The sequence below is a fragment of the Lissotriton helveticus genome, chromosome 1_1 (assembly GCF_964261635.1).
Source record: "Lissotriton helveticus chromosome 1_1, aLisHel1.1, whole genome shotgun sequence".
Taxonomy (NCBI): domain Eukaryota; kingdom Metazoa; phylum Chordata; class Amphibia; order Caudata; family Salamandridae; genus Lissotriton; species Lissotriton helveticus.
Window position 1 is genome coordinate 656,096,333 of NC_136057.1, and position 14,733 is coordinate 656,111,065.

The 14,733-nt window shown below is 38.9% G+C and overlaps 1 protein-coding gene across 1 annotated transcript in view; it reads right to left on the minus strand.

Annotated features, from left to right (window-relative positions):
• Positions 1-14,733, minus strand: part of PCLO (piccolo presynaptic cytomatrix protein) — a 1,621,199-nt gene that overhangs the window by 960,210 nt on the left and 646,256 nt on the right. The window contains exon 7 of the mRNA XM_078674179.1: positions 7,629-9,807. Coding sequence (XP_078530305.1) covers positions 7,629-9,807 — 2,179 coding nt within the window. The remainder of the gene's footprint in view (positions 1-7,628; positions 9,808-14,733) is intronic.

A 14,733-nucleotide genomic window follows, 5' to 3' on the forward strand; every position in this document is an offset into this window, starting at 1 on the left:
TAACTGATGTCCTTCTGGGAACATAGTCTAAGCTAAACACAGGGGAGCCTGTGAATAGGACAATCACCCGTCACCATCACCCTTAATCCAGGGACCCACATTTCCTCACCAACGACCCTACCGCCAAAAGCTTGGTGGCACAAGCCTCTACATCCCATGCACATTCCCTTCTGCAGGCCCCGGTCAGTGAATCTTAAAAGACTGGAAGAAAAATTTCTTCTGACAACTTTGCATTGTGGTCAGTGAATACCGCATGCCTATTGGGCCATTACTCCCACTCCCTGTAGAAACAGTTGCACAAGTGCAGCCGCAGGTCCCAGAGGAGGCCCGAGCCATGCTCTCGCAAGAAGCATTACACAAGGGAGAAATGCTGCAAAGTTTGCCATTCATTGTGGTCTCGACACAACCGACTTGCTCGGTATTGTGATTTTATTGACAGTGGCCATTCAACGCCACACCTGGTTGAGAACTGGATGTCCACGCCTCTCTCATGGACATGCATAATGTGAGTCTGCCTTCATAGCTCCGATAAGATAAACACACTGCGGCAGTCTGTTGTTTATGTGTCACACAGTGAAAGTCACATGAAGTATTTAAATACTTTATTGAAAAAATACACTCGTACTCGTGAACAAGGGAACTTGCTTCCCGAAACACGTCGAGTGAGCTGCAAATAAACGCACGTTAATTAATACGAAGGATTGTTGGCCTGGATTTAGTTTCTTTGACTGAGTGAAGCGAGAACTGTTGGATATATATATCTTGCACTGTATTATGGGTACTTGAAATTGATCATACAAATGCAACCAGAAAGTTATTTTTATTGTAAGTACAAACTGCATTAAAATGCAACATGTGTAGAAGAACACATTTATATGGAATTGCAATGCTATGCTTCAAATAGAGATTCTTTAAAACATTAACTAAATGACTGATATAACTGCTTTTCAATGCATATAGCCATAAAACTAGTTAAAAAATTATGAAAGGCATGTATAATTATGCACTTGCAGTGAATTATGATAGAACATGCAAATGTACCGGATGAAATAGCTTGTTAACGAGGCCTGGCAAATTCCTACTTCATCGTACAATATGCACTCACTTGTCACTGTTTGTTTAACAGTATAAGCATATGGTCTGGGGTTTGTAAAATACACTACTCAGTCCTTATTAAATGTTACTATGTTGTTCATAAAACGTATTTAATACTTTAATATTTAGTGACATGGACAACTTAAAGAATAGTTAGTGTGACCATGGAAGGGACAATAGTTCACCTGTGTTTTCAGAACTTTTATTTTGAGTGTGCATATGATCACCAAAGAATGTGCTTGGTACTCCTTCTGACCTTTTGCATTTCAATGTGGTGATAGGTTCATATGACAGGTCCTGGGCCAAGGGTGGTTTGCTAGCATTATTATCTGTAGATTTAACGTTGTCTGTTGTTAAATATTTAACAGTAGGAAGCCATTCTCAAATGTTATGGGTACATCAGCAGGAAGGCGCAGAGCTGCTTTTAATACATTTTTACAATAACATATTTGATAATTCACGGCACAAGGTTATTGAGGAACTGGAAAGTGCCTCGTGAAGCTTGAAGCGGAAGCAAAATGTGTTTTAGTTACATTTGGTTAGGTGATTTTAATTCTCCGACATGTTCACTGTGGACCTCTAGGGCATGCGGGGGTTTTAAACAATAGCGGCGAGAATACACCCCACTTTCCACACAGCACTTACGGGGAGGCTATTAATAACATCATGATAAGTTATGATTTAGAACTACTACAACCAGCGACAGATCATAATGGTCAAATCATTCCTACATACAGCGGAAGGAACACCAACTCCAACATTGATCATGTTATGGTCTCATCCAGCATTGCACCACACTGCACACTGTAGGACCTTGGTAACCGAGGACCTGACTCTAAGCGATCACAATCGTATCGTTTTGAGAGTAGAGTCCTGGAAACGTAGATAACAGTGTGTGACAAGAACCCTGGTCAATGTTGAGCCACATAGGCCAAACGGGACCAGGTTAAGGTGGAGTGGGGATAAATCAACAATAGTAATGCCCTTAATCATTTCAAACTGCTTAGCAGACATTAATGGCATTCTGGCGGCAGGTGGTGCGCCTGTTGCCATTTTGAATAACTTTGTTAATATCAGTAAGATTATTGAGACCTTATTTACAGGACGTAGGACAGGTAATTCTGCCCACGAAAAGGGCAGGTTTGACCATGCCTGTACAGCCCTCCTGACCCAACTCAGACAGGCCCTTACACTCAGGCCGAAGGACCAGAATCAAGTTATACTTTTGAGACGTGACTACAAAATGGCACTCTACAAAAGGAAGAGGGAGCTACAACAGGAAGCTTGGGACAGTTTGTCTAAGGCTGCAGAGACTACTGATAGCTGTCTGTTTTGGTCCACAATTAACTCCCCCTTTCTTAGGGACAAGAAAGCCCCACATCTTGCATCTAATGTTAGCTGTGAGGCTTGGGTATCCCACTTTTTGGCTATATTTCACGGTGGTGGTCCGAACGAGGGAGAACAAAGCTGTTGGCCTATAGTCCCGTTAGACATTACCCTGGGTGAGGTCGAAAACAGTATTAAGGTCAGCAAGGGGGGCAAAGCGCAAGAGCCTGATGGTGTCCCCATCGATTTGTATATGGCCGTTCCGCTGCTGTGGGCACCCATTCTCACCTTGGTCCTTAACGCTGCGGTGACGACCTCGATTCCGCCCACATGGGGAGACTCCATTATTGTTCCCCTTTATGAGAAGGGGGACAAGTCAACAGCGAGTAACTATTGCCCAATTAGCCTGCTCGACTCTTCGGTGAAGGTCATGAGCAGAGTGCTGCTGGCCAGGCTGGAAGCTTGGGCTGAGGAGAAGGGGATCCTTGCAAGCTCCCAGTATGGCTTTAGGAGAGGTCGAGGGACACTAGATCAGTGCCTTAATTTAGAACTCTTGATCTGCAAGTATACAAAGGCAAAGCCTGCTACCCTATATCTTTGCTTTGCCGACCTAAGTAGTGCATTTGACCTGGTAGACCACTCTATCCTATGGCCAGTCCTGCTAGAACTGGGTGCACCAGAGGCCATTATCTTCTTTTTAGCCAGGCTATATGGAAAGATGCAAGCCTGTGTGCAGTATGGGGTAAATGGAGAGTGTACCCCAAATTTTAACGTAAAGCGCGGAATTAGGCAGGGCTATGTTCTTGCCCCTCTGTTGTTTACCCTCTTTGTTAATGCTGTGGATTCCGTTTTAAAATTGGTTGGGGCGGACGCACCATAGGTTAACGGGTCAGGTGTGCCAGTCCTGCTTTACGCTGATGACGCTGTGCTATTATCGCGGACCCCTATAGGTCTACAGCGCCTGATGGATAGGATTTCTGATTTTATAAGGGAAAGGAAGCTGTTAATTAATAAGACTAAAACCCATACAATGATTTGTGGTTCTAAAAATAACAAAAAGCATGCTTTTGTTATTGAAGGGGTGAAAGTGCAGCAAGTGGAATCCTTTTGCTATTTGGGCGTTGTCTTTACGTGCAACGGTAGCTGGTCCCAGGAACTTTCAAATGTTAGGACTAAGATGGCAAAGAGTACCTATGGTATATTTAAATTCGCCTCCAAACTCGGCGATAGACGGATCAGGGACATGATGTCGATTTACAAAGCAAGGAGCGTCTCAATTGCGTTATATGGGACAGGGTTGTGGGGTTATTCTAATGTAGGTTCTGTGCAAAGGGAAGAGAATACCTTCCTTAAAAAACTTCTTTGCTTACCCACCTCTGCCCCTACTGAATTGATTCACAGGGAATTGGGTGTCGCTTACTTAGGCGACCTCATTTTGCTGAGGCCTCTTATGATATCTCGTGCGATTTGGAGGAAGGGCGAGACAGCTTTTAACCAAAACGTCATCAAGGACTGCCTTGATCTGGAGAATTACACCAAGATACCCTGGCTCAAGTATGTTGTAGACAGTTTCCGGGACATCTTCGGGCTTAACATATTGGTATAACCATGTTCTGCAGGTAACATCTCCAAATTGGACTTGAAAAATACTTTTATGTTGTATAGAGCCCAGAAACGTTAAGTGGTCAACTGTCGCCTTACCACAGTCCACCTTTATATTAAATACATTGAAAGTGATGGATTTCAGCTATACTTGAGCATGGTAACCAGACCTGCCCATAGGTTTGTTCTAACCCGACTCAGATTTGGTACGGCTCACGTTCTGGTGGCCTTTCCCTGTTGGGCCGAACCCATGTGACGGGCGTTCAAAGCAAAGCACGCTGCACTTCATGCTAATTTGTACTCTTTTTCTGAATGTAAGGGTCGCCTATCTGAAACCTATGTTTATAAAGTATGGAATTAGAAATGTGGAGGAGGCCATGAGGCTGATTTATTATATGAACCCACCGGACAAATGTTTTTATATTGCCACTTTTATTTGTAACTCTGTTTATTTTAGAAATAGAATGATATTTTAAATATTTACTTCTTTTAATCTGTTTCTGTATTTTATAACGCATCTTGCTGTGTGCTTTTATGGTCATTACCTTATATGAACCGAATAAAGCTTCATGAAATGAAATGATGACAGGTCCTGCAAAATAAGGCAAGTGGAAGAAAGTGGAGAAAAATATGGATTGATGAAATATACAATAGGGAGAATGGGACTGGGTGCTATTGAGTTCATTTAGTCATCTAAATACAGTAGCATAAAAAGAAAGAGGGCATGAGTGGATGCGGGGCATGAAAATCATAATTTAGTGAAGCAACTGGGTATACAAAAGAACACTTGTACAGTCCCACCCAAAAAGGAATGCATGTTGTAAAACACACTAGAGTGTTAATTGAGCAGACTGTCTTTAGAAGAACAATGGTGGTGTCATTTTGTGTCTGATCAGCTGATGCTGAATAGAGATGGTGTTGATTGAAACTGACAAAATATGATGTAACATTAAAGAGATTATTTTAGTTAAATATGTAAGGTATGATTTCCTCTCACTGTGGATAAACCAGAAATAGTATTTTAGATGCTTGTTCACAACAAAAGACAAAGTTAACAGACCTGAATCACTTTCAACGTGAACAAAGCCAGACCACTAAGATCAAATTGGTAAAATATTGAGCTTTAAAATGGGGATACACAGGCACATATGGGGAGGTGTGGTAAATCTCTCAAAAGTAAAATTTGATTCCAATGAAGTGACAAAAAGTGTGTACATGAGTATACAGCCTGCTTCATGTATGTATATGCTGTATTGGTAAAAATATGTTTTCCACCACTAAGTAATATATCTGAGTCAAATAACTGTGTTTTGATCTGCAACAGTTGGGCATAACATTTACAGCAGTGCAAAGTGTAACATCATATTACTTATTATTAACATGTAAGGAAATCAATTGAAGGCTTTTATGTTTCCGTCTTGATTTAAATGATGGGATTGTGGTAATTCAGCAGTAAACCAAAAGAGAAACCAAATAAACAAAGGTAAAGTGTTTTATAACTATCACTGAGATGATGTTGCTGACCCATGAACAATGCTACTTGCTACAGATTGTATTTTATTATTCTACATTATCTACATCATTACATCTATATGACATTATCCACAAATATAAATGAAACACACATACATATAACAATTAAAAAACAAGTAATTGTGTGCATGTTTTTTCATATATATTTATATATATATATATATATATATATATATATATGTTCTATATATATATATGTTCTATATATATATATATATATATATATATATATATATATAGACAGACACACACACGCATAACATATATACATCTGTGTGTTCATGTGGTGGATGTGTTATGTTTAGCTTAACACACATTTTTATGAATGTGTGTGAACATACATATACACATACACATACATACATAACACACATACACACACACAAAAGGGTTGACTGCATTGCAATCTTTAATTTACCATTTCAATCTAACATAGGGCCTTATTTAGATCTTGGTGGATGGAATGCTCTGTCACAAACATGACAGATATCCTCTCTACTGTATTACAATCTCCATAGGAAATAATGGGATCGTAATACGGAGAGCGCAATCTCCATCACATTTGTGACAGAATAATCCCCTCCCACAAGATCTAAATTAGGCCCAAAGTTCATTAGAAACTATGGCTAAAGTAATAACATGGCAGCATTCCATAATGTTAGTAATCCATTCAATAATAAGGTAACGTTATTTCCATCAGAAGAATGTCAATGTACAACACATGTACAATAAAAACACCATTAAAAGCATACTTACTCCTAATAAAATTAAGATAAATGTATATATATTGAAAGCAACAAATAAGCACTATTTCAAAGACTTGGGTCACTTTTTGTTTTCAGCTACTTTGCACAGAGGGGATAAAACACACATCTTTGACAGTCATGCAGATTTTATTTTCAATGCTATTTTCAGTTACAGACATAGTAGCACATGCAGTGGCGTTTTCTATAACAAATACAGAAATGGAAATTAAAAAGTACATAAAATAAACACATTTGCAAAATGAAAATTATAACCTGAACTACAGAAATAATAAATACCATACTTTGAAAAGGACCTTTTTGTTAGTGCTTCCTTAATTTAGGTAAGTAATATTTGTAATATTTTTTGAACAGTGTGGAGTTATAACTCCACTTTTATATGTTCTTAAGTAATTAAATTATTGACAATTTAATATCAGTCTAGAATTGGTTTGTGAAAGTTCTTCCCTGATAATTGCACAAAAACTGATTTTAATTATTTGAAAGCATGGAGTATACTTTTTGCTTAACTTGCAGAAGACAAGATTCTAGGTAAAAATGTAACATAAAAGTTAACACATTTACTATATACCATGCACGCATTTTTAAGTATTCCTTAGTGAATACTCTATAAACAATAACATAGGTTAACTAAATATTTATCTATAAAAATAGACATTAAAATGATCATAATAGTCATACATTGGTGTATAATTGTATCAAGAATAAAATCTGAAATGTCTGGCGGGTGAAATGCATTCTGCATATATGACTATTTATGAGGTCTAGTTGTTTGTTGCATAATGGAACATTTGTGGTAATCCTTTGGCCATCTAACCTTTGATGCACCATTATGATTTATTTTAGAAAATGCTGGGCAAAAAGGCAACATGAAACACAATTGTTGTCATAAAGTAGAAGATGCCATGTAGTTTAGTTCTGACTATTCTATTCAGGAAAATGTACTAAAAGTAAAAACCATTATGGGTGCTCTCACCCATAAAAAAATAAAAAAAATAAACAGGGCATATTGAATAATACTGAAAGTAAATATGTAGCACAAACATTAACTCATTAAGCTCTCACATTTAAATATTGAGACATATTTAAAAACAAACAATAAAGGCAGCTATAAAGAATATGAATACAGACACATGCAAGCTGACTTGTAAATTAATCTAAAATTAGTTTTAAAAGAAAATAATAAAATACACAAGATGCACTGAAAAACACAAAGATTTTTTTACAGAATGAGAACAAATTAGACACATGCGTAGAAAAGAGGAATTGCATTATGATAGTGACACAACAGTCTGACACCTAGTTTACCTTCACTGTCCGACATGGCATGCTGGAAATCATCCATGATGAACGCTATATCTCGTTCATAGCCTCGAGTCCGTGATTCTTCCCTCATATGTTGCTGAACCTCAGGCAGTGAATGGCTTGATCCAAACTGGTCCCTGGTATCTGCTGATATTGGTGGTAATGGTCCAGCAGCAGCTCGAGCCATCCCCATTGGTTGGCCAACTGGACTCAATGGACTTTCTTCCTCAGAGTTTTGTGCTACTATTGGAATTCTTCCTCTGCTTTGGCTGATTGGCAAACTTGATGGCTTTGTCCTACCAGAAGGTGCAACATGGCTAAAAGAAATATCTAATGCTTCAGATTCTGGGGCTTTTAGTCTTAAGGAAGAGCTTGACAGATCTCTCTTTATTGACAAATCAAGTCCATAAACTGATGAAGGTCTAGAAGATGGCCTTGATCTACTGACACTGTTATAGGGCTTGTCAACCTCATCCTGTAACGTAGATCTCATTGTTGGACTAAGTGATGTTCCAAGACAAGATCCAAGGGAAGTAGTCATTGTAGGACCTAAATACTTCTGCTGATCAGATATGTTTTTCCTGAGGCCAAATGTGATATCATCTTGAAGAAGCCTTGCCCTTGAAGAAATACCAGGAATTGAAGAAGTACTCGAAGAAAGGTAGCTTGCGTATTCAGATTCAAGATCATGGCTCTCCTGAATTGGTGAAAACTTAGAAAGCTTAGGGTCTAGCAAAGGTTTTTTGTGCTTTGATTGTTTTTGGTAAATTATTGCTGGTGGCAGCTGCTTTGCCGCTTGTTTCTCAAGAGTAAGTCTGCTTATGCTATATTTTTCAGACTTGGGAAAGTGCCTAGACATACTATCAGAAGGATAATATTGAGAAAGCCCAGTAAGTGGATCAAGATTTTCTGTTCCTCGACGAAACTCCTGTTTAATCTGATGTTTAAGAAGTTTCAATTCATAAGGATCCTCCATAGAGTCTTCCTCAGTTTTTCCATATGTATGAAGTCTGGATGATGCTTGTAATGGAGCTAGGAAGTCTGTAACTTCAGGAGTTCTATGTGACTCTACAGTTCTGAGAAGGTGATCTGCTTTTACAAGGTCTTTTTCATGAAGGTTAAAAACAGAATTCAGTGAAGATGATCCCTTTGTCAGCTCCCCAATATCATCAATAAGTACATAATTTCTAGAGGAATGGTGATCTAAATCGGAGTAGAATGAGTCTCCAGAAATACTAGACATTGGACTGCTCGCCATGCTGCTTCTTTCATCCAACCCCATCCTTAGATCTAACGTACTGTATTTGTTTCCCATAGTGGAATAAGAACCGTCAGAAACAGGGGCAATTATAAGAGGCTGATTCCTGATTACCTCATAGTTTGAAGTAATTTTTGGTTCCATATCTACAGTAGTTTGCCTTGGTTTCTGTTGCATCATAATTAGTTGTGATGGATGTTGGTAAGAAGGCTGCTGAATGGCTGAAGGTTGAACTTGTGATGTGTATGAGATAGTTGGCACTGCTTGAAAAGTGGGCTGTGTCTGGTAGTGAGAGACATGTTGATGATACAAAGGCTGTTGATAATGAGATTGTTGTGTGTACTGTGTTGGTGCTTGAGTGGGTAAAGCAGGAGATGTATATTGATACTGTGTGTAGGGAGAGGTAGGGGGCACAAACTGAGTCTCTGATTGGGTCTGTGGTGGCATGTATTGGGTAAAGTCAGTTTGAGGAGCTGTGCGCGGTCTTTCTAGGCCATGCTGAGTATCCAGTCTTGTGGGGCGGACATTGTGAACTTCACTATCTGACATGTAGTCACGGTCTTCTGCAACCCCTTGAAGGTATGCCCTTTCTCTTTTTTCTCTTTCTTTCAGTAATGCTTCTTTCCTCCTATTGATTCCCATTTCCAAGTACCTCAATTTAGCATCTATCTCTTTTTCTTCTTCATCCAACTCTGCTTGTTTTTTTCTGAGCTTGGAGGACTCTCGTTCTACTAGATCCAGTTCTCTGTCAATATCCTGGAGAATCTTTGCTCTTGCCATTGTGTTGGTTCTGCCGATTCTTCTACGGGAAACTGAGCCAACAGTACTATATGCTGACTGTGCTCCTGTTGTAGCTTCTTCTGGAGGAGGATTAGGAAGTGTCCTTTTAACCTTCTTTTGTGATCCACCTTGGGCAGTTTTGGTCTAAAACAAAGTACAACATAAAATATTAGATCACAATTTTTTCAATAAGGTTAGCATTTCAAAATTCTGTACTTACTATTTACTATGTACTGGTGATGGGCATTTCCCCTCCTAAAACTGCAGCGCTATTTAATTAGACACTGCAGTTCAGCACAAAGCCTGCATAACATGAAAAACAATGCACCTGACAAATCTGCCATACACACATTTCTTGGATAGAAAATATTACACTTCATACCAATGGATAGTGTTTAAGTAGTAATTATCAAAATAGGATTTGCTGATGAATATGACATTAACTGCAGAGATCCACTGGGGCGCTGACTGAGGCAGACAATTTTAATGCTACCATAAAACAAATTGAAAGGACTGTAACTGGCGTTCAAGTGATCCTGAATATCATTAGATGAGTCTTTTGCTCTACTTTACATTAATATAATTTATTTTTGTAGCCAATAACAGATCTTTTAGTTTTTTCATATGGGTCCCGCAAAGCACACCCGGCCACATTCACATCTCGGGGCTGGTGCGACACACCAGGTGCATGTACTGTTCAAGAATTTGTAGAGAACTAGCCTCACAGATTGATGAGGCAAGAAAGGTTTGCACACAACGCTTCACTTTTGGATGAAATTTATTCGGCAATGGGTTTCAACCTGAACAGGTCTTAATTACGGCCTGTATATACACACATATATAATTGTGTTACATCATGAACAAGATCAAAGTATCATTTCCAGATTGGCAAATCTGCATAAATCAACTTGCTACTCCGTAGGGTTGGGTGCCCGGGGACAGCAATCCAATGCATATGCCTTGCTGATCCAGATTAATTGACTGTAGAGTGGGTTAACAAAACAAGTGTGTTGAAGTGTGTTTTAGCCCAGACCTCTATGAAAAAAATACAAAGTTTGCCCATACTTCTCTACTACTCATAATGTACAATGTGCTTCTTGTGGGGGATGATAGCAGGACACTTTTGTAAGCAATCACATTTATTTTAGGAACTAAATCTTCCCTGAGTGGCCATGGGAAGATTTTATTTATTGCTACAATTTCCAGAAAGGATTCGCATCATGTAGACCAACACTCATGCCCGGTGTAAGCATTGTTGTACTCAAGCCTGCAAAGCATGCAGGAGCTAACTGGCCCTATCTATTGAGTCTGCTCTTGTGGGAGTCTTGCACTAAATCTAGGTTCATGTAGAGCAAAGGGAATCTGGTGAAGATTGTTCTGTGAATGAGGCTTCCACCTGACTGTACTGTAGACAACCCCAGGACTAGCTCACACATGCAGTTAATGTGCTAATTTATTCTACACTATCTCATGTGTTTTTCCAATTTTGCGCCGTATGAAGATTGTTAAAACATGTCGGTGAGTCAGGTCCCTAGAGCATAATACTTTTAAAAAGTATATCACTTTGTGTAATTTTCCTGTGATTCTTTAGCATGGTGCTGGAATATCTATAGTATATGGTAGGACTGCTGGTGTTCAGACTTAGGTGAGAGAAGCAAAAAGGTGTTAGTGGTAGATAAATGCCAGGGTTGGTGATTCCCATGTTGCCTATTCCACCCCATTCCTCTACTGTCTTACACTTTCTGTTTCCTAATCTCACTCTTGCAGGTTCTTTTCCATCTCTTTTTCAAAAAAAATTCAATTTAGCTATCTTTTTGGTTTTTCGTCTCTTATACAAATACCCTCCAACTGAGCACATTGCAATTTCACAGACTTGAAATGCACTGACAGCTAATTTTAATAACAATTAATCTGTCTAAATTCAAATATCAGTGAGAACTACATTATAATTTAGGTGTACGACATATCAATAACAAATGAAGACAGTCAATTGCCAGGGTAGAAGCATTTCTAACATGATGTGTATAAGATTAGAAATAAATATATGTTATAGGTTTTCACAAGTATGTGTGAGAGAACACCATGTTTTCTACTTCCTGCCTAAGGTGATTTGTGGTGGTTGTGCATTTGGACAGACCTGAGTAGAATTCTTATCCAGCACTTCAAGGATTTAAAATTCTACAGTACTACCTTTTACAAATTGAATGATAAAACTAGAGTCCCCATCTATCACAGCACAATACACTAGTGACTCAAGCCAGCATTAAGATTCTCTTTCTGGCTCTCACACACATACACACATGTGCACACACACACACACACAATGGAATCTGCAATACATCCAATCAAGATGCTGTTTCATTCCCAAAGTGATTGGTCACGAAGCACAACCTGCATTGCCAGTCACACTGTGTGTATGAGTGTGCAACCCATTTAGGAAAGCCATTACGAGCTAGAGTGAAACAATCAACTACAGTAGAGGGCTGCAGTATCTAGAGCGGACCTCTGAAATCCAGATCAGCCTAAATGCATGAGTGGGCAGGGAAATCAATCATAGAAGGAGAATAGAAAATAGTGGAAACCTCATCTGCCGCAGGGTCTGCACATGCATGCTCAGTTCCTGGCAAATTTGACCTATTATCCTTATTGTGGTACCTCTGCATGTGGCCATATTGGTGGCAGCTTCGACTATGCATGGCAAATGATATTTAGGAGTTATGGTTGGCATGAAGGTTACCATCTCTGGAACTATGAAAGCTCACTCTAGCATAATGGTGCCCATCCCTGATATAATGGTATTATATACATGATTGTAACTATTTCTTGCATATTGTAGTCTAACCTGGTTGAGTATGATAATGCTACCTGAATGTTGAAGATTTTGGCCTTTCTAGAAATTGCTAGAAGGCAACAGAGCACGGAATAGGGCCAAAGGAAAAGATACAATGAAAGGGTGATTAGGGTGGTAGCTGGGTTTAGAGATTTGGAGAAGCAATGATGTAGTGTTAATCCCAATCTGGCTCGAATTTTGATACTGCAAGTTGGTGCTCATTCGGGACTAGATGGGTAATAGGTAAGTGCTCAGCATTGATAGAAACTTAACTGCAGTTCAGTCACAACACAACATCAACTGCATGTCATCTGTACAGGATAGGGATTCAATTCTGGCAGATCTTACAATGCTGGAAGATATATTCCTATAAGGATCAAAGAATAGGGGACACAGAAGAAAGTGGTGGAACTTACAGAACTACATTTAGACCAAAAGGAGGGAAAGGGCCAATGATTGTGTACAACCCGACAAGAAAGAAGAAAACTCACAACAGGCCAAACATCTGAAGTACCACTGGGGTCTGTGTATCAAAATTCCTTAATCCACGCTGTCAAAGACAGAGCATAGATATAATAGTATGAAGGTGTCAGGCCATCATGTAACAAAGCCCAGTCACAGACACTTTAAAACAGTGGCCAGGAAGATTTTCTATCACAAGGATAAACCCATGTGAGCAAAATTCAATATGTTAGAAGCCTTGTAAAAATTAGCTAACCAGAGAGCTTGATATTAGTCCATGACCTTGGTAATTTCAAGAAAAAGCAAGATGGGTCTGTGATTTAACTCAATGTTAATATCCATACTGAGTTTTTCATGCAAGGGTTTAATCAAGAAGAATGTCTAGCAGCAATAAGTTAAAATGCACATGCACACTGCCACCATACTCTAGATAGGACCTTTTTTAGGGTCATTTAGACCATGGCAAGTGGATTGCCATGCCACTTGTGTGGCAGAAGAATCGACTCCCAGCCCCATTTTAACTTAGTCCCCATATCTACAGATCCTGCATGGTCAACTTGCCTTGATCACATTTGACAACAGCGTTCAATACCAACCACTCATGGTGGCAAGACACTGACTGAGTCTCAAAATCATACCACCAAGTCAGTGTTTGTTTCTGAGGAAAACATAATTATCCCTGGAGTCTGCTACTCCCATGTAGCAGAAACAACAATGTGAAAAAAGAGCACCGGAACCCTTCCCTATTTAGGGTTGGCCTTCTGACATCAGTGGATCCAGCTTAAATTGCACCATAACAAACAAAGTAGCTCTCCACCTTAAAAGCAGACACACAATACAGTCTTTAGTGTACGAGTGGGATATCGCAAAATAAATAGGAGTAAAGTATATTTAAGGCTGACTCTAATGACTAATGTATTTGCAGGATTCAACTGGGATTCTTGTTACATAAATACTAATGAGTTGATTCACTGAAGCAGTTTTGAGTATTTGGAAGTAGTACAACAAACTCTTACATGAAAGTTGTTAATTGTAAACTGGCCCCAAAAAGTGTGGTTCACTATCACTAAGTGCAAAGATGGAAAAGTTCTTTCTATTTGTACTAATTTTATAAGCTCATTCCCTGAATAGATTTTTTTAGGCCAATTCACGGAGGATGTAAATGTACATAAAAGAGTACTATAGGAGTATTACTTTATATACTCCAAACCACAAATCATGTAAGAGTGTGTAAAAAACATACTACCGGAGTACTTGCTTATGTACTTCAAAATGCCTTTGTGAATAGACCTACAAATTTCCCTAAAGCTTCTTTTAGGAAAGAGCAGGTATAAAACTGAGTACTCTCAACCTCACTTTCTCTTCATTAGGAATGAACAATGTGGTACTAGAAAGCAGTAAAGAAGCATTGAGAAGGAAGGCCAAATGGGCAGGAGAAACCTCTAGGACATTCTCAAGTGACATCAAGAGAAGGTAGTAATGTCAACATTTTATCAGCAAGGGAGGCAACTGAAAAAAAAATGTTTATTGTCATTAAACCACTTAATTAACTCAGTCGTCGCACCTCATATATGTTAACTGTGAGAACATATTCCCAAGTAGAAGAACTTTACAAACACAAATAGCAAGCTAAACTGACAAGGAAGCCATTGTAACCTGAGGTTCTCTTAGTGCGTACTAATCTGTAATTGTATTACATCGTTAGATTATCATGTTTATACATCAAGATATTTGCTTTTCATCCCACCACTCAAATTTGTTATGGAGTGTGCCATATT